At 38.5% G+C, this 21,133-nt stretch overlaps 1 protein-coding gene and 1 long non-coding RNA gene across 3 annotated transcripts in view; one reads left to right on the forward strand and one right to left on the reverse strand.

Moving 5' to 3' along the window:
* Positions 1 to 16,492, forward strand: part of LOC131628325 (uncharacterized) — a 32,412-nt gene extending 15,920 nt beyond the window's left edge. The window contains exons 6-11 of one of the 2 annotated variants that reach the window (XR_009291748.1): positions 11,212 to 11,279; positions 11,362 to 11,413; positions 12,046 to 12,219; positions 12,377 to 12,976; positions 13,237 to 13,777; positions 16,410 to 16,492. Coding sequence is in view for 1 of the 2 variants with exons in the window: in XM_058899172.1 (XP_058755155.1) it covers positions 11,212 to 11,279; positions 11,362 to 11,413; positions 12,046 to 12,219; positions 12,377 to 12,976; positions 13,237 to 13,452 (1,110 nt within the window). In the remaining variant the exon portion in view is untranslated. Of the gene's footprint in view, positions 1 to 11,211; positions 11,280 to 11,361; positions 11,414 to 12,045; positions 12,220 to 12,376; positions 12,977 to 13,236; positions 14,176 to 16,409 lie in introns of those variants that run through there. The other variant, XM_058899172.1, reaches the window with a different exon arrangement.
* On the reverse strand, positions 14,150 to 15,291 carry LOC131628326 (uncharacterized). The gene is made up of 3 exons (XR_009291749.1): positions 14,744 to 15,291; positions 14,575 to 14,658; positions 14,150 to 14,439 (listed from the first exon to the last, which is right to left on the reverse strand). It is a non-coding gene; the product is annotated as an uncharacterized LOC131628326 (long non-coding RNA).
* Positions 16,493 to 21,133: the final 4,641 nt, after the last annotated feature.

The following is a 21,133-nucleotide window of genomic DNA, read 5'->3' on the forward strand; positions in this document are numbered from 1 at the left end:
AAGCAACTTGATGTGAACAATGCTTTTCTCAATGGAGTGCTCCATGAGGAGGTTTATATGCAGCAGCCCCAAGGTTTTGTCAGTTCTGATGCTACTCAAGTCTGCAGACTGCACAAAGCTATCTATGGGCTCAAGCAAGCACCTAAGCAATGGTTTGAGAGACTGCAGGCTGCTTTGATCAAACTTCAGTTTCAGCCTAGTAAATGTGATCCTTCATTATTCACTTATCTGGCTAAAGGGCATATTGTGTATCTGTTGGTGTGTGTTGATGATATTATCATCACAGGCAGCTCTGAATCCTTGATTCAGTCTTTTGTGACTCAGCTGAATGCTGAATTTTCCCTCAAATTTCTGGGTGATCTTGATTACTTTCTTGGCATTGAAGTCAAGAGAGCAGCCAATGGAGCTCTGCTTCTCACTCAGTCAAAATATGTCAGGGATTTTGATAGAAATGTGATTAGTGAAGTGGGACCTAGGCCAAGGGTGTGGAGAGTTTACACGAGGAAAAGGACAACAAGAATTAAAGATGATGGCGTGGCTGTGAATGAATTAAGTGCATGAGAGTGGCTATATATAGCTACAGCTGGAAGGGAATAATCAGGAAGGAATTCAGTTAGGATTTGGTGGGGTCACTTTTGGTGATTTGGGAGCACTCCGTGCTTGGGAATTGGTAGCCACTACCAGTTTGTTTTTTCCATTTCTTCTTTCCCTATTTTCCTGTAATTGTGGATCTTATAGTAATACAATTGCAGCCTCTTTATTCTTATCATACTGTTTTATCCATTTCTTTACTATTTTGTGCTTTAAGACCCATCAATTGGTCCGACCTACCGGATCGAACTCACACCACGAAGACGATTGTAGATGCCAAGGAAGCCTAAGATGGGTGACCGAGTTGATGCTTTGGAGACACAGATGGGGAATGTGACAACAACGCTGCAAGAGCTCTCTCTGCAGATGCAGCAACACGCTCAGCAGATGCATCAACAAAGCGTGGTTCTAGCGGAACTAAGCAAACAGATTGGCAAGAAAGGAGACACTCTTGAAGGGGAAACTTCTGTGGGTTACTCTACACAGAGTGAATCTCGTCTCGCTGGAAAGAAGGTGAAGTTGCCTCTGTTTGATGGTGATGATCCTGTGGCTTGGATTACACGAGCCGAAATTTACTTCGATGTTCAGAACACATCTAATGATATGCGTGTGAAGTTGGCTCGCTTGAGTATGGAAGGTTCAACCATTCACTGGTTCAACCTGTTGATGGAGACAGAGGATGAGTTGTCATGGGAGAAGCTGAAGCGAGCGTTAATTGCTCGTTATGGAGGGCGTCGCTTGGAGAATCCGTTTGAGGAACTCTCGACGCTGAGACAGAAGGGGAGTGTGGAGGAATTCGTTGAAGCTTTTGAGCTGTTGTCTTCACAAGTTGGAAGACTTTCGGAAGAACAATACCTGGGATATTTTATGAGTGGATTGAAACCCCAAATTCGGAGAAGAGTGCGTACCCTGAATCCTCGCAATAGGATGGAGATGATGAGAATTGCGAAAGATGTTGAAGAAGAATTGAAGGAGGAAGACGACGATGGAGAGCGTCGTGACGTGAAAAAAAGGAGGGTACGAGCGTGTGGGCCAAAGGGATTGGGCCGGGTTACTAAGGAGTAAAGGTGGGCCTCAACCCAAAGATGTTACTCGTTCATTTCAGTCGGGTGGGTCAAACCCGAGTCAGAAAACGGGTTCAATTGGATCCAACACAAATTCCACTTCCTCTTTGATTTCTTCAGCGCGAAAAAGTGATGGAGGTTCGCGTTCTGGCACGGCGGAAAGATGGAAGGGAATCCGAAGCATCAACAATGATGAATTCGAAGAGAGGAGAGCAAAGGGTTTATGCTTCAAGTGTGGGGGAAAATACCACCCTACGTTACATAAATGTCCTGAAAGAGCTCTTAGGGTTCTAATCCTAGGAGAAGGTGAAACAATGACAGAAGAAGGAGAGATTGTGAGTATGGAGGATGTGACGGTGGGGAGTGAAGAAGAAGTGGAGGTGGAATGTAAATTGATGGGGGTATTGGGAAGCATGGGTGAATCTCACACCATGAAGGTTGAAGGAAAGATACAGAATGTAGATTTATTGGTGTTGATTGATAGTGGTGCGAGCCACAATTTCATCTCTCCCAAAGTAACTTCTGCGTTGGGTCTTGTCATCACACCTACAGCAGCTAAGAGTATCAAGCTTGGTGATGGTCACAAGGTGCTAACAACTGGAGTGTGTAAAGGGATCAATATGAAGATAGGAGGGATTGAAGTAATGGTGGATGCGTTGGTGTTGGAGCTAGGGGGAATGGATATGGTGTTAGGAGTTGCTTGGCTAAGCACTCTTGGGAAGGTGATTATGGATTGGAAGGCTATGACTATGCAATTTTCTTACGAAAATGAGTTGGTGAAATTGCAAGGTCAAGGCAATAAGGTAGTCAGACAATGTTATTTGAACTCATATCTTGCGGACATTCATAGTAGAACTGAGCTGGGCTGGTGGTGGGTTCATTTACGGTCGATGGAAGCAACCAAATCAGTGGTTCCCAAAGGCTTAAATCCTATACTTGAAGAATTCCAAGAAGTGTTTGGAGACAGCATTCAGCTACCCCCTGAGAGGAGTCAAGTGCATCGGATTAAGCTTTATCCTGATCATGGTGCCATTAATGTCAGACCCTACAGGTATCCTCACCACCAAAAAGAAGAAATTGAGAAGCAAGTGTCAGAACTGTTGAAAGCTGGGGTTATTCGACCGAGTATGAGTTCATTCTCAAGTCCTGTGATATTAGTCAAGAAGAAAGACAAGAGTTGGAGAATGTGTGTAGATTACAGGGCTTTAAATAAAGCTACAATACCAGATAAGTATCCAATTTCTATAGTTGATGAGCTGTTAGATGAACTATATGGAGCTACTATGTTCTCTAAAATTGATCTAAAATCGGGATACCATCAGATTAGAGTGCATGAGGATGATATTCCTAAAACGGCATTTCGTACACATAATGGCCACTATGAATATTTAGTAATGCCGTTCGGACTTATGAATGCCCCAGCTACGTTCCAAGCTACCATGAACGACATCTTTCGGCCATATTTGAGAAAGTTTGTCTTGGTATTTTTTTATGATATTTTGATTTACAGTAGGGATATCAAGGAACACCAAAAGCATTTGAAGATGGTTTTGGCTATTTTAGTTCAGCATTGTTTTGTGGCAAATCAAGCAAAGTGTAGGTTTGGCTGTGCTCAAATTGATTATCTTGGCCATATCATTTCTGGAGAAGGTGTCGCAGTGGATCCGGAAAAGGTGAAGTGTATCCTTGCATGGCCTATCCCAAAGAATGTGAAGGGAGTACGGGTTTTTTTGGGACTCACAGGATATTACAGAAAATTTATCAAAGATTATGGTAAAATAGCAAAACCGCTCACAGAATTAACGAAGAAAGACAATTTTTCTTGGGGCATAGAAGCTGTCCAGGCTTTTGAAGAGATGAAGAGGATCATGACTTCTCCGCCGGTGCTAATTCTTCCAAACTTTGATTTACCTTTTGAAGTCGAGTGTGATGCAGCTGGCAGAGGTATAGGTGCTGTTCTTATGCAGCAGAAGCAACCTATTGCTTTCTTCAGTAAAGCCTTATCTGATGGGAATTTGGCCAAATCTGTCTATGAGAAGGAATTAATGGCCCTGGTACTTTGTATTCAACATTGGAGGCATTATCTATTGGGCAGAAAATTTATTGTGCACACTGATCATAAAAGTTTGAAGCATTTTTTACAGCAGAGAATCTCATCTCCAGATCAGCAGTGTTGGTTGGCCAAACTGCTAGGTTATCAATTTGAAGTCAAGTACAAGCCGGGTCTGGAAAATAGAGCTGCGGATGCTTTGTCTAGATGTCATGGTGAGATAGAAATGAATTCTATCATTTCGTTTCCGTTGTGGGCTGATAGACAGAAACTTTTGGATGAAATAACTAGGGATCCGTATATTCAAAAGCTGATGAAGGAAGTGCAGGAGTCTCCTGATGTTAGACCTGGATTCCAGGTGAAACAAGGAGTTTTATTGTATCATGGTAGGCTAGTGATTTCCCCCGAATCACCCTCTATTCCTTGGTTATTGGAAGAATTTCATAATACTCCTGCTGGAGGGCACTCAGGTTTTCTAAGAACATATCGAAGACTGGCAGATTCCTTATATTGGGTGGGGATGCAGAAGAGTGTAAGGAATTATGTTAGATCTTGTGAAGTTTGTCAGAGACAAAAGTATAGTGCTACTACTCCGGGTGGTTTGCTACAACCTCTGCCTATTCCTAATGGTGTGTGGGAGGATTTGTCCTTAGACTTTATCACGGGGCTGCCTAAGTCTAAAGGTTATGAGGCTGTGCTAGTGGTTGTGGATAGACTATCTAAGTATAATCATTTTGTTTTACTTAAGCATCCATATACTGCAAAATCTATTGCTGAACTTTTTGTTAAAGAAATGGTGAGACTTCATGGAATTCCTAGCTCGATAATCAGTGATAGAGACCGTTTATTTATAAGTCATTTCTGGATGGAACTGTTCAAATTGCAGGGTACTAAGCTGAAAATGAGTTCAGCATATCATCCGGAAACAGATGGTCAAACGGAAGTGGTTAACAGGTGCTTGGAGAGTTATTTGCGGTGCTTTGCTTCTGACCATCCAAAGACTTGGTCAGTGTGGGTTTCTTGGGCTGAGTATTGGTACAACACGACCTTCCATGTATCAATTGGGAAGACTCCGTTCGAGGTGGTATATGGGAGACAACCTCCTGCATTGTTGAGGTTTCTGTCTAATGAGACGAAAGTGGCTGCCGTGGCATTGGAATTGAGTGAAAGAGATGAGGCCGTAAACCAACTCAAACTTCATTTGCTCAAAGCGCAGGAACAAATGTCAAGGTATGCAAACATGAAGAGGAGGGATTTGTGTTTTGAAGTTGATGAATGGGTTTTTCTGAAACTCAAACCTCATAGACAACAGTCTGTGGTGAAAAGGATTCATCAGAAACTCGCTGCAAGATTTTATGGACCATTCCAAGTGGCGGAAAAGATTGGTGAAGTGGCTTACAGGTTGAAACTGCCAGCAACATCTAAGATTCACCCAGTTTTTCATGTTTCATTACTCAAGAAAGCTGTTGGGAACTATCAGGTACAGGGAGAGTTACCAAAAGATTTGGAGGTGACCGAGGAGAATGATGTATATCCTGATAAGGTGCTGGGTTCAAGAGTCACAGTGCAGGGAGGTAATGAAGTTCAGCAGTCCTTGATACAATGGAAAAACAAAGCTTTAGAGGATGTGACATGGGAGGATAACGAATTTTTGCGTGGTCAGTTTCCTGAATTCTGCCTTGAGGACAAGGCATTGTCTAAGGAGGCGGGAGTTGATAGAAATGTGATTAGTGAAGTGGGACCTAGGCCAAGGGTGTGGAGAGTTTACACGAGGAAAAGGACAACAGGAATTAAAGATGATGACGTGGCTGTGAATGAATTAAGTGCATGAGAGTGGCTATATATAGCTACAGCTGGAAGGGAATAATCAGGAAGGAATTCAGTTAGGATTTGGTGGGGTCACTTTTGGTGATTTGGGAGCACTCCGTGCTTGGGAATTGGTAGCCACTACCAGTTTGTTTTTTCCATTTCTTCTTTCCCTATTTTCCTGTAATTGTGGATCTTATAGTAATACAATTGCAGCCTCTTTATTCTTATCATACTGTTTTATCCATTTCTTTACTATTTTGTGCTTTAAGACCCATCAGATTTACTGCAGAGAACAAATATGCTTGAGGCCTTTGTAGTGTCCACTCCTATGCAGTCTACTTGTAAATTGCTCAAGACTGGTTCTCCTGCTTTGTTTGATCCTTTCTTCTATAGATCAGTTGTTGGTGCTCTCCAATATGCTACCTGTAGAGAATTGAATATTTGGTAAAATGCTTGAGTTTCTAATGCACTCAAGTAATTTGATTATATACACACTAGAGAGTAAATACAAGATAAGATTTTCAAGGATGTTGCTAGTTCCTAGATACATGTATGTAATTTTCTAGGCATAGACTCCTAGGTACATGTATTGACTCCTAAATACAAATTTATAAATCCAATATTTTATAATTCCAACACTCCCCCTCAAGCTGGTGAATGGATATCAATCATTCCCAGCTTGCAAGTCAATTGATTGAAACGATCAGGTGGCAAGCCTTTTGTTAACACATCTGCTAGTTGATGCTTAGAAGGAATGTAGGATGTAGCTATTAAACCACTGTCTAGTTTTTCCTTGATGAAATGGCGGTCAATCTCAATGTGTTTGGTCCTGTCATGCTGAACAGGATTATGAGCAATACTGATTGTTGACTTGTTGTCACAGAACAACTTCATAGGCCCTTCACATTGTATTTTCAGATCATTTAGAATGATCCTCATCCAAAGTAACTCACAAATTCCTTGAGCCAAAGCTCGAAATTCTGCCTCAGCGCTTGATCGAGCCACTACATTTTGTTTCTTACTTCTCCATGTGACAAGGTTCCCACACAAGAGGGTGCAAAAACCCGAAGTGGATCTTCTATCACTAATTGATCCTGCATAGTCAGCATCGGTGTAGGCTTCTATAGTTAAACTTCCACCTCTTTTGAACAATAGTCCTCTTCCTGGAGTAGCCTTGAGGTATTGCAAGATGCGATCAACAGATTGTAAGTGTCGCATTCTCGGGTCATGCATAAATTAACTCACTACACTGACTGCATAAGCCAAGTCAGGCCTAGTGTGTGCCAGGTAAATCAACTTCCCTACCAACCTCTGATATTGGACTCTGTCAACATTGGCACTTTCTTCTTCAAGGCTCAACTTGTGGTTTTGCTCTATGGGAACACTTGAAGGTTTGCATCCTAGTTTCCCAGTTTCCTGCAAGAGATCGAGTATATACTTCCTTTGAGATATGAAAATGCCTTGGTTTGAGTAAGCAACCTCAATTCCCAAAAAATACTTGAGTTGTCCAAGGTCCTTCATCTCGAATTCTGCCGATAGTTTTTCCTTTAGCAATTGTTTCTCTGCCTGATCATCTCCTGTAATAATAATATCATCAACATAAACAAGAAGGATAGTCAGTTTTCCTTCATGCGAGTGCTTAAAGAAAAAAGTGTGATCTCCTTGACTCTGCTTGTAGCCTAAGTACACCATTGCTTTTGTGAATCTTTCAAACCATGCTCTAGGAGATTGTTTTAGCCCATATAAGGCTTTCCTCAATCGACACACCTTGTTGGATCCACATGAAGGGCCAAATCCCGGCGGGATTTCCATGTACACCTCTTCTTCTAAGTTTCCTTGCAAGAATGCATTTTTGACATCAAATTGTTGTAATTCCCATCCATAGTGAGCAGCAAGAGATAATAAGATTCGAACAGTGTTCATTTTCGCAACTGGAGCAAAGGTTTCCTCATAATCTATGCCATATGTTTGTGTGTATCCTTTTGCTACTAGTCTGGCTTTGTAACGATCAAGAGTACCATCTGATTTGTGTTTGACTGTATAGATCCACCTGCAACCAACGGGTTTCTTGCCTTCCCGTCTATCAACAATCTCCCAAGTTCCATTTTTTTCAAGAGCTTTCATTTCCTCATCCATGGCTTGGACCCAATTTCTATCTTTCAATGCCTCTTGAACAGATGATGGGATGACCACAGAGTCAACTGCAGAAATAAAACTTTGATGCTGCAAGGAAAGATTTTTAGTGGAGACAAATTGAGATATAGGGTATTTGGCACATGACCTTTTCCCTTTCCTTAAAGCAATAGGCAAATCATCTGTATTAGTGTCGCAAGTGTCAGAGCTATGGGAATCACTAATAGGATTATGAGTTTCAACACTTACCTCCGGTTCTGGCAATTGGAGTTGTGTTTGGAGCAGGTCGGGCTTACTTCTTCTTTGATACACCAAGGTTGGCTCACCAGCCTTAGTTTTTGTTGGTATAGAAGATGATGGTTCCTGCAAAACAGACGACAAAGGAGGGACAAAAATAGAAGCAGGCGACTCAGATTCTGTATTTGGAGAAGCAGGATCAATAATAGGAGGATCAGTAATAGGACTTGACACAGGATTCACAGCCGACTCGGGAGACTCAATTGTAGGACTGGTAATAGGACTTATGAGAGGAGTCATGGGCAACTCTGGTAGGACTAAAAATTCGGAATCAGATTCTACATTCTGAATGCTCTCCCCCTGAAGCTGAGGACGAGAGAAGTAGGCTAAATTCTCATGAAACGTGACATCTTTAGAGACAAAGTACTTACGACTAGGAGGATGATAGCATTTGTATCCTCTCTTGTTTGGGGGATAGCCAACAAAGATGCATCTGGCTGCACGGGGGTCCAACTTACTTCGGTGTTGTTTATGGATATGGACAAAGGCAACACAATCAAATACTCGAGACTCGAGACTCTGCAAAATAGAAACAGAAGGAAACCGTGAAGTCATAAACTGAACAGGACTGACATTACCTAACATGCGAGATGGAACTCGATTAATCAAGTAGGCAGCTGTCAAAACGGCTTCTCCCCAATATGAATTGGGAACTGCCATTTGGAAGAGAATGGCTCGAGCAACTTCAAGTAAATGACGATTCTTTCTTTCTGCAACACCATTTTGTTGTGGGGTGTCGACACATGTAAATTCATGAACTATTCCCCGTTGACTGGTAAAATTTGAAAGGATGTGATTGGCATACTCTTTGCCATTGTCAGAGCGGATTCTTTTAATCCCCTTGCCAAATTGTGTTTGTACCATATTTAAAAAACTAATAAACAATTCCGGTGTTTCTGATTTATCCTTCATCAAGAAAATCCAAGTTGCTCGAGTACAATCATCAATAAATGATACAAACCATTTAGCACCCGAAATATTAGAAATAGGTGCTGGTCCCCATACATCAGAATGTATGAGATCAAAAGGTTCAACACTTCTATTGGAACTAGGAGTAAAAGAGACACGATGATGTTTAGCTAACTCACAAACGTCACATTTAAAAGACTCAACTGAATGATGTAAAAATAAAGAAGGAAACATAGACTTAACTAAAGAGAATGGTGGATGACCAAGACGTTTGTGCTGAAGCCAAATTTGTGCGGCGGAATGAGAAGAGGACACTGAAGACTCAGTCTGCAAGTAGGAAGCCAACACCTTCGAACAATTTGGTTCATTAGATAGGTAGTACAACCCTCCCTTTTCCTTAGCAACTCCAATTGTCTTCCCCGTGGTAAGATCCTGAAAAACACAATAAGAAGTGAAAAATATTACTTTACAGTTCTGATCACGGGTGAGTTTACGAACAGATATTAGGTTGTGAGAGAGTGTGGGAACATGTAGCACATCCTGTAATTGAAGTGAAGGTTGCAAGTTAACACTCCCAGAGCCATCAATACGAGCATAAGAACCATTAGCAACCGTAACATAACGGTTCTTCTCAGAGGAGGTGTAAGATGAAATCCAACTGGGATTGAATGTCATATGGTCGGTGGCACCAGAGTCCAAAATCCAAGCATTCTTAGGGATTTTATCGCAAACACTAAAGGATTGAGAGCATACGCTCAAGCCGGTCGTCGGTCGAGAACAAATACCAAAAGGCTTACTGACAGAGTCAAGTATAACCTTTAAATGATTCACCTCATCCTCGGTGAATGATAAAGAGTAATCAGCATAATTTTTTTTAGCCATTAGAAGCAAGCTAAAAATAAAAATAACAAGAAGATGAAATATTCCTCAAGAGGGGCCTACAAGACAGCAATGAAGGGTTGACAGATGAAAGAAATAAAGAGGGGTTTGAGTGAGGTGTTTCGGACAGTGTAACAAGGCTGCAATGAAGGGTAACAAGGCTGCAATGAAGGCAGAAAAAAAATTGCAATGAAGGGTAACAAGGCTGCAATGAAGGCGGAAAAATTGTCACGATGAAGGTGACTTAGGATTTACCGAAATGAAGACGGCTAGGATTTATGCGGAAGCAAGTCTCTCAAGATCGAGAGCTCTTGATACCATGTAGAGAATTGAATATTTGGTAAAATGCTTGAGTTTCTAATGCACTCAAGTAATTTGATTATATACACACTAGAGAGTAAATACAAGATAAGATTTTCAAGGATGTTGCTAGTTCCTAGATACATGTATGTAATTTTCTAGGCATAGACTCCTAGGTACATGTATTGACTCCTAAATACAAATTTATAAATCCAATATTTTATAATTCCAACACTACCATTACCAGACCTGAATTAGCCTTTGCTGTTAACAAGGTGTGCCAATTTATGGCACATCTTTAGAAACTCATTGGGTGGCTGTGAAACGGATTCTAAGATACCTAAAAGGTACCCTGGGTCATGGTTTACTTCTTTCCCCTCTTTCTCCTTCCTCTCCTCCCTCCTTGAGAGTCTTTTGTGATGCTGACTGGGCATCTGATCCTGAGGGCAGGAGAAGCACATTTGGTGCTGCTGTGTTCTTTGGTAACAATCTTATTACATGGTGGTCCAAGAAACAGCAGGTTGTAGCTCGTTCTAGCACGGAATCAGAATACAGGTCATTGGCTTTGGCTACAGCAGACTTACTATGGATTCAGACCCTTCTCAAGGAATTACATATTGGTACTCAGCCCCCTGTTGTAATAGCCTATTGTTAGTAATAGTGTGCCTTTGTGTCACTTGTTCTAACCTGCTATAGCAGGTTACAGGTTGTAGTATATAAACAACCAATCTCTCTATTGTGTAACTAACTTTGGAGAAAATAACAGAAAGTTGTTAGATGAATGAAAATCTCTCTCTCTATTTTCTATCACAACAAGACATCTTCCAACATAAAATTCTTAGATTAACTTGTAAAAAAAGAACAATGTTTCACAAAAAAAAAAATTGATGTTTCAAAATGTGATCAAGCTCTGATCAAGCTCTCAAATTTGAGTCCAACGGTGTCAATTGATCCATAGAGCCAACTCAATCTGATGGAATAAATGTTTGGTTGTTCTTGTTGGTTGTAATATTATTTATTTCCCCAATTTAAGCACAAAAGTTCTTTTAAATAAGTGCTTTTCATGTATTTCTTGCTTCAATTTAGTAGACTCTCCTTGAGCCCTAAGAAAGCTTTTTTATTCTGACTAAATTGTTTGTGCCATTATTCAAAATTGCATTCTTTTGTATCTTTCTTCAGGTCTGGGATTATACTGGTTTTGGGTATGCTAGATACGATGCAGGAGATGTAAATAAAGACTTTCTAGGGTAAGTGTAGACATGCTGTGGTTAAGAAAATTTCTTTAAAAATGGTTATCACATTACTAATTGCTTAAAATTGATAAACCAGGTGTGTAGCAGAGAATAAAGTGCTTCATAGTGCCTTATTGTCACGCGTAAAGGTATAATTCACCTTGTTAGTATGTGATATGGAGTATATGGTTGATTGTGATACAACTCTGTATGAGAAGAAATATGAATTAGTTATATTGACTTTGAATTTATATTGTTATATATGGTGCAAAAAAGGAAGCAAAATGAACTCTAATTCTGAAGAGAAATAAAATCCCTCTCGGAGACAGTTGTAAAATGGTCATTAGTGACACTTTTAATGATTTTTCCATTCCTTTTTTTTTTTTTTAAAAGAATATCTCTTAAGCAATTTAGTACCAATTTTAGTCTCATTCATGTGATAAGAATGGACTCAATTAATTAGGAAGTCTCATTTTTTTCATACTCTTTCACTAATTTTGTTACTGTGTGCTAAGATAAGCTAGCTAGCACTAGTGGTAAAATGTAATTGAGATGCAATACTGTCTTGCCCCTAGCTATTCTAGAAATTTTATGCAATTGTACTGTTTCACTTTTATGTTTTAATGTCAGCATCATTATACCACTAAATTTTGCTCTATCTTTGGTCTGCTTTGATGGTTTCTCGATAAAAACGTTGCTTATTATGTTTTTCAATGAGTAGAATTTTTTATTCCAAGGCACGACTCTTACATTTCATTGAGAATTTCAAACTTCTTGACAGGATTCTGGTTTCAAGACAACATTCTATCCGACGAGGTTAACTTCAATGACGTTGAATGCAAACTCTATGTCTACTGTGGAGAAGAGTATACCATCCAAAGAACTACCGTCTGCTCAAGGTCATACTTCAAAGCTGCAACTTAGTGATGGCAGTAGCATATATGCCAAGTTGGTGGTAAGGGAAAGTTTGCTTACCTGTTCTGTAATTTATGTTGCGGTGCTACAAGTAGCGGATGATGAGTTCATATTTGAAGTTCCATTAGCAACTGTCTGATCATTATAATTTAATATACTACAATTGAAGTCTAATCTCATAGATATTTGTTGTGAAGGTTGGGGCCGATGGAGGAAAATCCCGCGTTAGGGAATTAGCAGGATTCAAAACAACTGGGTGGAATTACTCTCAGAATGCAATCATCTGTACTGTAGAGCATACTTCTGCTAATCATTGTGCGTGGCAACGGTTTCTACCTAACGGCCCAATTGCACTTCTTCCTATGGGTGATAATTTTAGCAACATTGTTTGGACCATGAGTCCAACTGAGTCAAACGATCGCAAATCAATCACCGAGGAAATGTTTTTGAAGGATGTGAATTCTGCTCTTGATGATGGATATGGACCTCATCCGGCGTCAAGCTCATTAGGAACTCGAGACATGTTTTCTTGGCTTAAAATGGATGCAACTTTATCAGCTAATGAATCCTTTGAAATTCCTCCAAAAGCAATAAGATTGGCATCTGAAAGGATGGTGTTTCCTCTGTCTTTACGGCATGCCAATTCCTATGCATCAAAACGCGTTGTTCTAATAGGAGATGCGGCCCACACTATCCATCCCCTTGCCGGTCAAGGAGTTAATTTAGGTTTTGGTGATGCATTTTCTCTTTCCAAAGTTATTGCAGAGGGTATTGCTTTGGGATCTGATATTGGAGAGGTATGTTATGTCTTTGATGTTTATTTCATGTTGTTCACAAGATTTAAAACCCTGTTTGGATAAACAACTTAATATAAATTACTAATGACTATGTATAAGTTATTTCTATAACATAAGATAAGGAAAAAGTTAAAATATCTTCATATAAATCATAATATGTTTTATAAGGTATCTTTAAGAGCTTATGGAAATAAGCTTAAAACAACTTATGGACAATGTCATAAACTGTTTGCATAAACTCTCTTAATGTTGGTCTGTAGGTAAATTTGTTAAAGAAGTATGAAGCCGATAGGAAACCAGCGAACATTGCGATGATGGCGTTACTCGACGGCTTCCAAAAAGCTTACTCTATTGATTTTGGGCCTTTTAATTTTCTACGAGCTGCAGCCTTCAATGGAGCAAACCATATTTCACCACTCAAGAGAAGAATAATTTCTTATGCTTCAGGGGAAAATAAATTGCCCATTTTCTTCTGAACATAAAAATGTAGTTGATTTAAATTTAAAGTCATTGCTTTAACAGCATTTGACACTTGGCCAATTATTTTGTTATGCCTTGATCAAAATAAGTTTTGGCCTAAGGTTCAGCAACACCTTAGTTTTATCCTTGTAAAGTTTTTATGCATCAATGGGTGGAAGTTGGTCAGTCTTGCGTCTTGCTAAGTCTACTGTGGTAAGCTATATATTTACGATGAGAGTTACTGCATCAATACATGACAATAGTATGATAGTAAAATAGTGTTCTCTATTATAGTTTTTGATTAAATTTTTTTAGGTGAGATAGACTCCGGTGGTTCATTAGGTTTAAGTAGGGGTGTTCGCGGTGCGGTTTGGTTCGGTTTTGAGCGTAAAAGTCATCCTAACCGCGAGATAAAAATCCATGCGGTTCGGTTTGGTTCGGTTGGTTTTTAAAAATTGATCCAAACCAAACCAACCCAAACCAATGCGGTTAGGATCGGTTCGGTGGCTGCGGTTTACACGATAAAATGAAAATGTACTGAAATGAAATAAAAGGAAAAAGAAAAATAATTCAATATCAAAATAATATATGATTTTATACCACACAAAAGTATGTCCACATAATACCGAATGAACTGAAAATATAATAATAAATAAACAATGGTCCATTGTTCAACCAGAATCTTAAGCACACAAGTAGTACAATTTAGCTACTTAAGTACAAGTTCATTAAATAAAAACATACATCCCCTCTTACCACTTTTCTCAATACCAAAAGAAGTATCAAAGTATCAGACTATATCAATTACATTACACTGTAACTGTAACACTAACAGTAACACTGTCTATATCAAAATACTAAAAGAAATTACATTGTCTCCAACACTAACATTGTCTATATCAAAATACCAAAAAAAATTACATTGTCTCCATCCCCATCTCCATGACTCCATCTACATATCATATTACACCAAAGTAACAATGTCTCCATCTCCATGACTCCATCTACATATCATATTACACCAAAGTAACAATGTCTCCATCTCCATGACTCCATCTACATATCATAATTGAGAAAATTGTGTCAGATTAATTGACTTAAGAATAAAAAGATTTAAAAATTTGAAAAATCAAACATACCATTTCATTTCCTTTTGAAGCACATCTACTAATCAGATTCAATATCAGAAAGTCCCTCATTCAATTGTGGAATGGGAGCTAATTCTAAGAATGTATCAAATATAACAAAAATTAGACATAACAAACAATTAAATTTGAATAAAATAGAATCAATTATATACATATATACCTTCTTCGAGCTTCTCTAAATCTTCCAAATGCTCCTCAATATCAACTGACAAAGGTGAAGATCTTAACCAATTTTGTGCACAAATTAAAGAACTCTACCCCTGCTAAAAGCAGACTCTGAAGCAACAGTTGATATTGGCATAGCCAATATATCTCTAGCTATTAGACCAAGGGTAGGGTATTTGGTAGAATTCACCTTCCACCAATTTAAAATGTCAAAATCAGGATTTTTCTTCTCCCTAGGCTCTGTGAGATACAAATCCACTTCATTTTTACTCAAATTTGGATCTTGATCCATGTCCATCTCAAATTTATCATCCACTTCTGAAGATGTAACAAATTCCAATACTTCCACTTCTGAGTAAGTATTAGCATCACCACTAAATAAATAATCATAATAGCAGGTGAATAAAAAAATAAATAATCATAACAAGCCAGGTGAATAATTTTGTATAGATTCATTCATGAATGGCAGAGATACAATCTTTCCTAACAAAACAAATCGGTGCAGTAGAAGAAATCCACTCGCAAAGAAGAAAAAGATACATAAACACTGCAAACAATTATCATTACCTTACTGTAACTTAGTCTCTAAAATTGACTCTAACAATTATCATTAACTTTCATACTATAACTATTAATTAATTAATAATTAAATGTTACTACTAATTCATTTCTATCTTGAATTTCTATCTTTCTGGTGCACATTACAAAACTTTCACAATATGCTTTTGGGAAAGACAGCAAAATTAAAAACATATGGAAGCACCAGCATGATTAGAGCGAGAGTGAGGGAGCATGATTACAGCAATATTAAAAACATACACAAAATTAGATTCAACACCCACAAAATCTAAAATACGTAATGCCAAATAAAAATCATATTCAGTACCTGATTTTCCGTCATCGATATGGAATTGGAAGCACCAGCATGAGATCCAACATCAGAACTCACTTCCTTTTCCTTATCAATAATAGTCATATCTAATATCTGAAGGAAAAAATTGCAGAAACAAAAAAATAAATAACTGGGCTGATGAGATATACAAGGAAATTGTAGAAACAAAAATAGAAAAATTTTGCAGAGGAAATGTACACAATCTTTCAGAAAGAAAATTGAAAAAAAAAATAGAGTTTCACACTTTCACCTTTGTTGATGCAGAAACGAAATTGAGTGAGATGGAGCCGAGAAACCAAGAGGGAGACGATGAGACTTGAGAGTTGAGACCGCGAGACTGAGTGAGATGGCGAGACCGAGAGGGAGACGATGAAGCTGAAACGGCGGAGAGCGAGCGTGAGAAGATGAAGCTGAAACGGCGGAGAGTGAGAGTGAGGGATAAAGAAAAACCCTAACGTAAGTGAGAGAATAAAGTTGAATAGGAACTAGGAAGTGAGTCACGTGAGTCATGTGCAATACTGCAAGTGCAATTGGATATGGAAATATATTAAATTAATTATAGAAATTTAAAACTTAAGTTAATTATGCGGTTCGGTTCGGTTTGGTTCGGTTTTGTAAAATGAAAACCGCAAACCGAACCGAACCGCGCGGTTCAGTGCAAAAATCATCCAAATTCATCCAAACCAAATGCGGTTTTTGCGGTTTTCGGTTTGGATTGGTTCGATTTGCGGTTTTACTTTTGGATTGGTTCGGATACGATCACCCCTAGGTTTAAGGCAGACTTCAAGACACAAATAACATTTGCAAAATTACATACTGATTACCCACTTAAAAGGTGCTTATGATTCTATGAAATTATAAAAAGTTAACAAATTTTTCAATTCTTGTGATTTATTCTATGAGATTTTATGTTTAGAGGATGAAGTATAAACTATTTCGTTTCTGTATCATTGTTACTTTGTTTGTTTTAAGTTTTATATTTGAAGTAGGGTTAATTGTCATCGAGTAAATATTCAATTTTATCTTGAAACTACCATCAATTTTAAGTTTTCTTTCTTGAGATTGGTTGAAAACCGTAGCACACCTGCACGAAATTTTCAAAACACCTCATGTTTTTAGAGATGTATTTTCGGACGCACTAAAAATATTTTTTTCCTCAATAAAATTTGGAGATGTACAACCGAAGTTATTTTAAGGATATGTTCGAAGATATACCTTTTTTAAATAAAAAAAAAGTTTGGAGATGCATCTCCGAATTAGGTGGACATATTTAAAGCTCGCGTTAGAACCCTTCCTTCTTCTCATTCTTCATTTTCAAAAAATACATTTTCTCTCTACCTCAATATACCCATTTCACGTTCCCATTCAAGATCAAGTTTTGAAACTACATTTACTTGTTTCTTACCATTCCCAATTCCTTCTATCTACCGCGTTCAACATCAGAGCACTTTAATCTCTCACCAACACATTTTTGAGTAAGTTTCTCATTTATCTTATTTTGATTTTTGATTTATGTATTAGCTCAAATAGGTTAGTTTTAATGCATTACATAGTTCAAACAGGTTAGTGTTCGTGTTTGGAGATTATGGGTACACAAACTTCCTTTTGTGTACCCGGATGTCTCCGGGTTTGCATGTCTTTGGGCATCCGGGTACACAAACATCATTAGTGGCATGCAGACTACATTTGCTAAGAGATGGCATAGTAAGACGTTGTCTTTCTACCTCCATATTGGTGAGATGACTACTACACTAGATGATGTAGCATGCCTCCCACACCTTCTCATCAGAGGAAGGTTTCTTAATCATTCTAAGATCAGCAAGACTGTGACCATTGATATGATGGTAACATTGTTGGGAGCTGAATATGATGATGTCTTTCAGCAGTGTAGAAGCACCAGGGATGCACTTGCCAAGTTTTCTTATTTGGAGGAATTGTATGAAAAAACTTGGAGACATCTGGACACCCGGACGCCGATGAATTTTGGGTTAACTACCATAGGGAGGGTTCCCTGAGGTGCTACTTCATGTTCTTGTTTGGCACGTCCATGTTTGTGGACAAAAGTGCTACTTACGTGGATGTGGCCTACCTAAAATATTTCATCGACTTGGAGTTCATTCGCGGATTGGGGGCAGTGTGCTTGGTTTACCTGTACCACAACCTGAACGAAGCTTGCAAATGGACGATAAAACAAATGACGAGTGTTAGCAAGAAGTTTTCGATGCATGGGTTATCTTAGCGTAACGAGGAATTTAGAAATATGTTCAGTGATGTTAAGAGCTTTTCAACGAGAAAAGTATATTGGAAAAGTCTAGTCGAAGTCACCCCTACACAAGAGGGAAATATTAGATGGGACTTAGAAATATTTTCTAAGTTTTATATGAGTTTGAAGAACATGATATGGCATTCGACGCAAAATTTTAATTTGAATAGAGAATAACTAAATTTCGTCCTTATCCAATTTCGAAAGAGGACGTGTGGAGCCTCAGGGGTGAAAGAAAGACATGTCGAGCAAAATGTGTCGTGTTTTGGAAGAAAGGCCGTTGAAGACGGTTATTTCAATTTAGTATATATAGGAGTCTTAGTGTTAGGAATCCAGTGTGTTCATTCGTTTGTACAAAATCTCACAAATACTCAAAGTATTTGCGTTATTGAGAAAGAGTTATTGAGAAATGTACGTATAAACACCACACTTTATTCAGTTTGCAATTTACCTTTACATTTCCAGAATTCGTTAGCTTCTTGCCATTTATTTTCAATTGCTTTTACTGCATTTCTTTACAAGTTCTGCAAAGTTACTTTAAGTTAACTTAGATTAAACAAACAATATTCAAGACAATGAACGTTGTCGAAGTGTTCTTAACCCCGAAGAACATATTCTAAACACAAAAGCACATGTCCTAGGATTCACTGGTTGATACTGTGAGTAAACCATTTTTTAGAGACCAAAGATTGGTTACCAATTTTCACAGTAAACAATGGGTTCATGCACCCTGCTTACGGTAATTTTCAAATTCCACTATTAAGTTATAAACTAGTTTTTTCTTTTTACACTTGTTACTGATACTTTTTTTCCTTATTGGTTTTCAGGAATGGATCCTGACTCACTATCACCGCATCCACATGTTTAAACGTTCCCTGGACTATACTCATGATTGGCCATTTGCTTGCCGGTTTGTCCCTAGCAGAGGGAATGATCATATCTTGTCGTACCATATGTATATTGATCGCACCCAGCATGACGACGCAAAATGGTGGCCATACGGTGCTCACCGGGACATAGCTCCATTCGACCCCATTTCCTTATACTCTGGATGGTTTGCATGTAGGACCAATATCATGTGCATGTATCTTCCCGAATGGTGCATGCAGTAGTTTGGGTACGTGCAGAATATTCCCAAGTCACCCTTTTAGGATACTTCTTCTATTTGTATTGTCCGCAGAGACCTGGATAACATTCTCGCAGATTTTGAGAATCATATGGTACCGGTGGAGTATTAGACTCATGAGGCCACATCTCAGTGGAGTGATGTTGAGGGTTACATGACAAAAGACGATCCTAGACGTCCACCTAGGCCTGCTCATGAGGAGCTCCTAGAAGATCAGCAGACATTGGACGACCATGTCGTTGATGTGTTTCCACTCAATCAGAATATTATGTGGCTTATACGTTAGGGCATCGAATCCAGAGTGTTTGCGAGAGGTAGAGATGAAGCAGTCGCCCTAGCAGAGTCCATTCTTTTTGAGGCACGGAGTGCCGTGGCTTACCGTAGGAAGAGGAGGAACTAGAGTGTTAGGATTAGGAATACGCAGTAGAGTATTTTGATTGTATTTTGTTTAATTTTAATCGACTTTGAGAGCAATGGTTGTACTAATATATTCGGTTTTTATAATATTTGGTTTCATTAAAATTTTACGTGGTTCTATAATATTCGCTTTTATTAATCGTTGAAACAAATAACACCATTTTTAATCGAATTGAAATTAGTTTGCATTAAAAACACCACAATACTTGAAAATTGATGCTGGATAAATTATATAGGAAACAAATTCGGAGATGTATCTCCAAACCAATTTCTTTAAGAAACGTGGGGGTTGTTTGTCTTTTTAAGGACAAAAGGTGACTTCGGAGAGGCAACTCCGACGTTTTCCTAAGGGTAAATTTGGAGATGCATCTTAATCGGAAAATTAGCAAGTGTACTATTTTCAACAATGTAGTAATAATAGGGGTTTATCCCCAAAATCGATCTCGAGGACTGCGTAGGAAATATAAGTTCTTTATTCTTATAATGATTCAATTGAACAAAATAACATGGGGGTTTGGTGATTGTTTAGAAATAATGATAAGTAAGAATGAATTAAAACAAAAGAGTAAAATTTAAATTTTATTTTAAACAATATGAGAAAGCATGCTAAGACAAGGTGTATGAATTGCCTTGCAACAACCTTTAATCCTTATTTAACATTAATTAGAAAGATCTATTACCGAATATCAAGAATAATTTTCCCTAATTCCTTAGCAGAAAACCTTTGATATTCATCTTGTATCCTAATTCCTTAGCCATACAAGATGATATCAAGCAATCTGTAATTTAATAAGAATGTTAAGGTTACGGTGAATCCTCATTCCTAAGTAATATCTACCGTAATATTATTGTACAAAAAGCGATGAGGTGATTTGTCTAACCTAAACCCCAACCGTAAATCAAAATCTATTTGTCCGATAGAAAAAACATTAAGCACTTTGCACAATCAAATAGGTTCACACAAACAATGATATCATAAAATAAGGGAAATTTGGTTCGTTATAATTGCAATTCAGGGACACCCCTAGCATTGGGGAGTTTAGCCGCTCATAACATTCAACAAAAATACAATAAGAAGATTAGACATTACAAGAAAAGAGGATTGCTTCGATCTTCAACCGCGATTGCTCTTGAAAATCTCCGTTCTCCGAAACCCTTGAGAGCCCTATTCCTTCTTCTGTAATTCTTTTGTACGATCAGAGATGTCCCAAATGTTTTCAAAAACTAGGTATAAATAGTGTTTGGGCATTCCTCAACGATTCAAGATGTCCAAAATACCCTTAATGAACCAGAATATTCAAAAACTCAAAAAGCCAAAATTCTTAGCGCATTTGCTGACAGTGTCGTGTCGCATGACACGGGAACCCGTGTCGACTTCTGCCCCTTGTCTCCAAACGCGCCTTTGTTGCTATTTTGCTGACACGGTCGTGTCGCGTGACACAGGCACCCGTGTCAGCTTCTTCCTCTTTGTTCCAAACGCGCCTTTGTTGCATTTTTGCTGACACTGGAACCCGTGTCAGCTTCTGCCCCTTGTACGCTTGCGGCAATTTTTCCATCTTTCGCCTTTGTGCTAATTCTTTGGAGCTCTTCACTTGCATATGAAATCACAAATAACTTCCAAACCAAGATATCAAAAGCACCTAATTGACATCGAATTCAAATTATAACCATACAAAGATAAACTTGC

The sequence above is a fragment of the Vicia villosa genome, unplaced genomic scaffold, assembly GCF_029867415.1.
Source record: "Vicia villosa cultivar HV-30 ecotype Madison, WI unplaced genomic scaffold, Vvil1.0 ctg.000442F_1_1_1, whole genome shotgun sequence".
In the NCBI taxonomy this organism is placed as follows: Eukaryota; Viridiplantae; Streptophyta; class Magnoliopsida; order Fabales; family Fabaceae; genus Vicia; species Vicia villosa.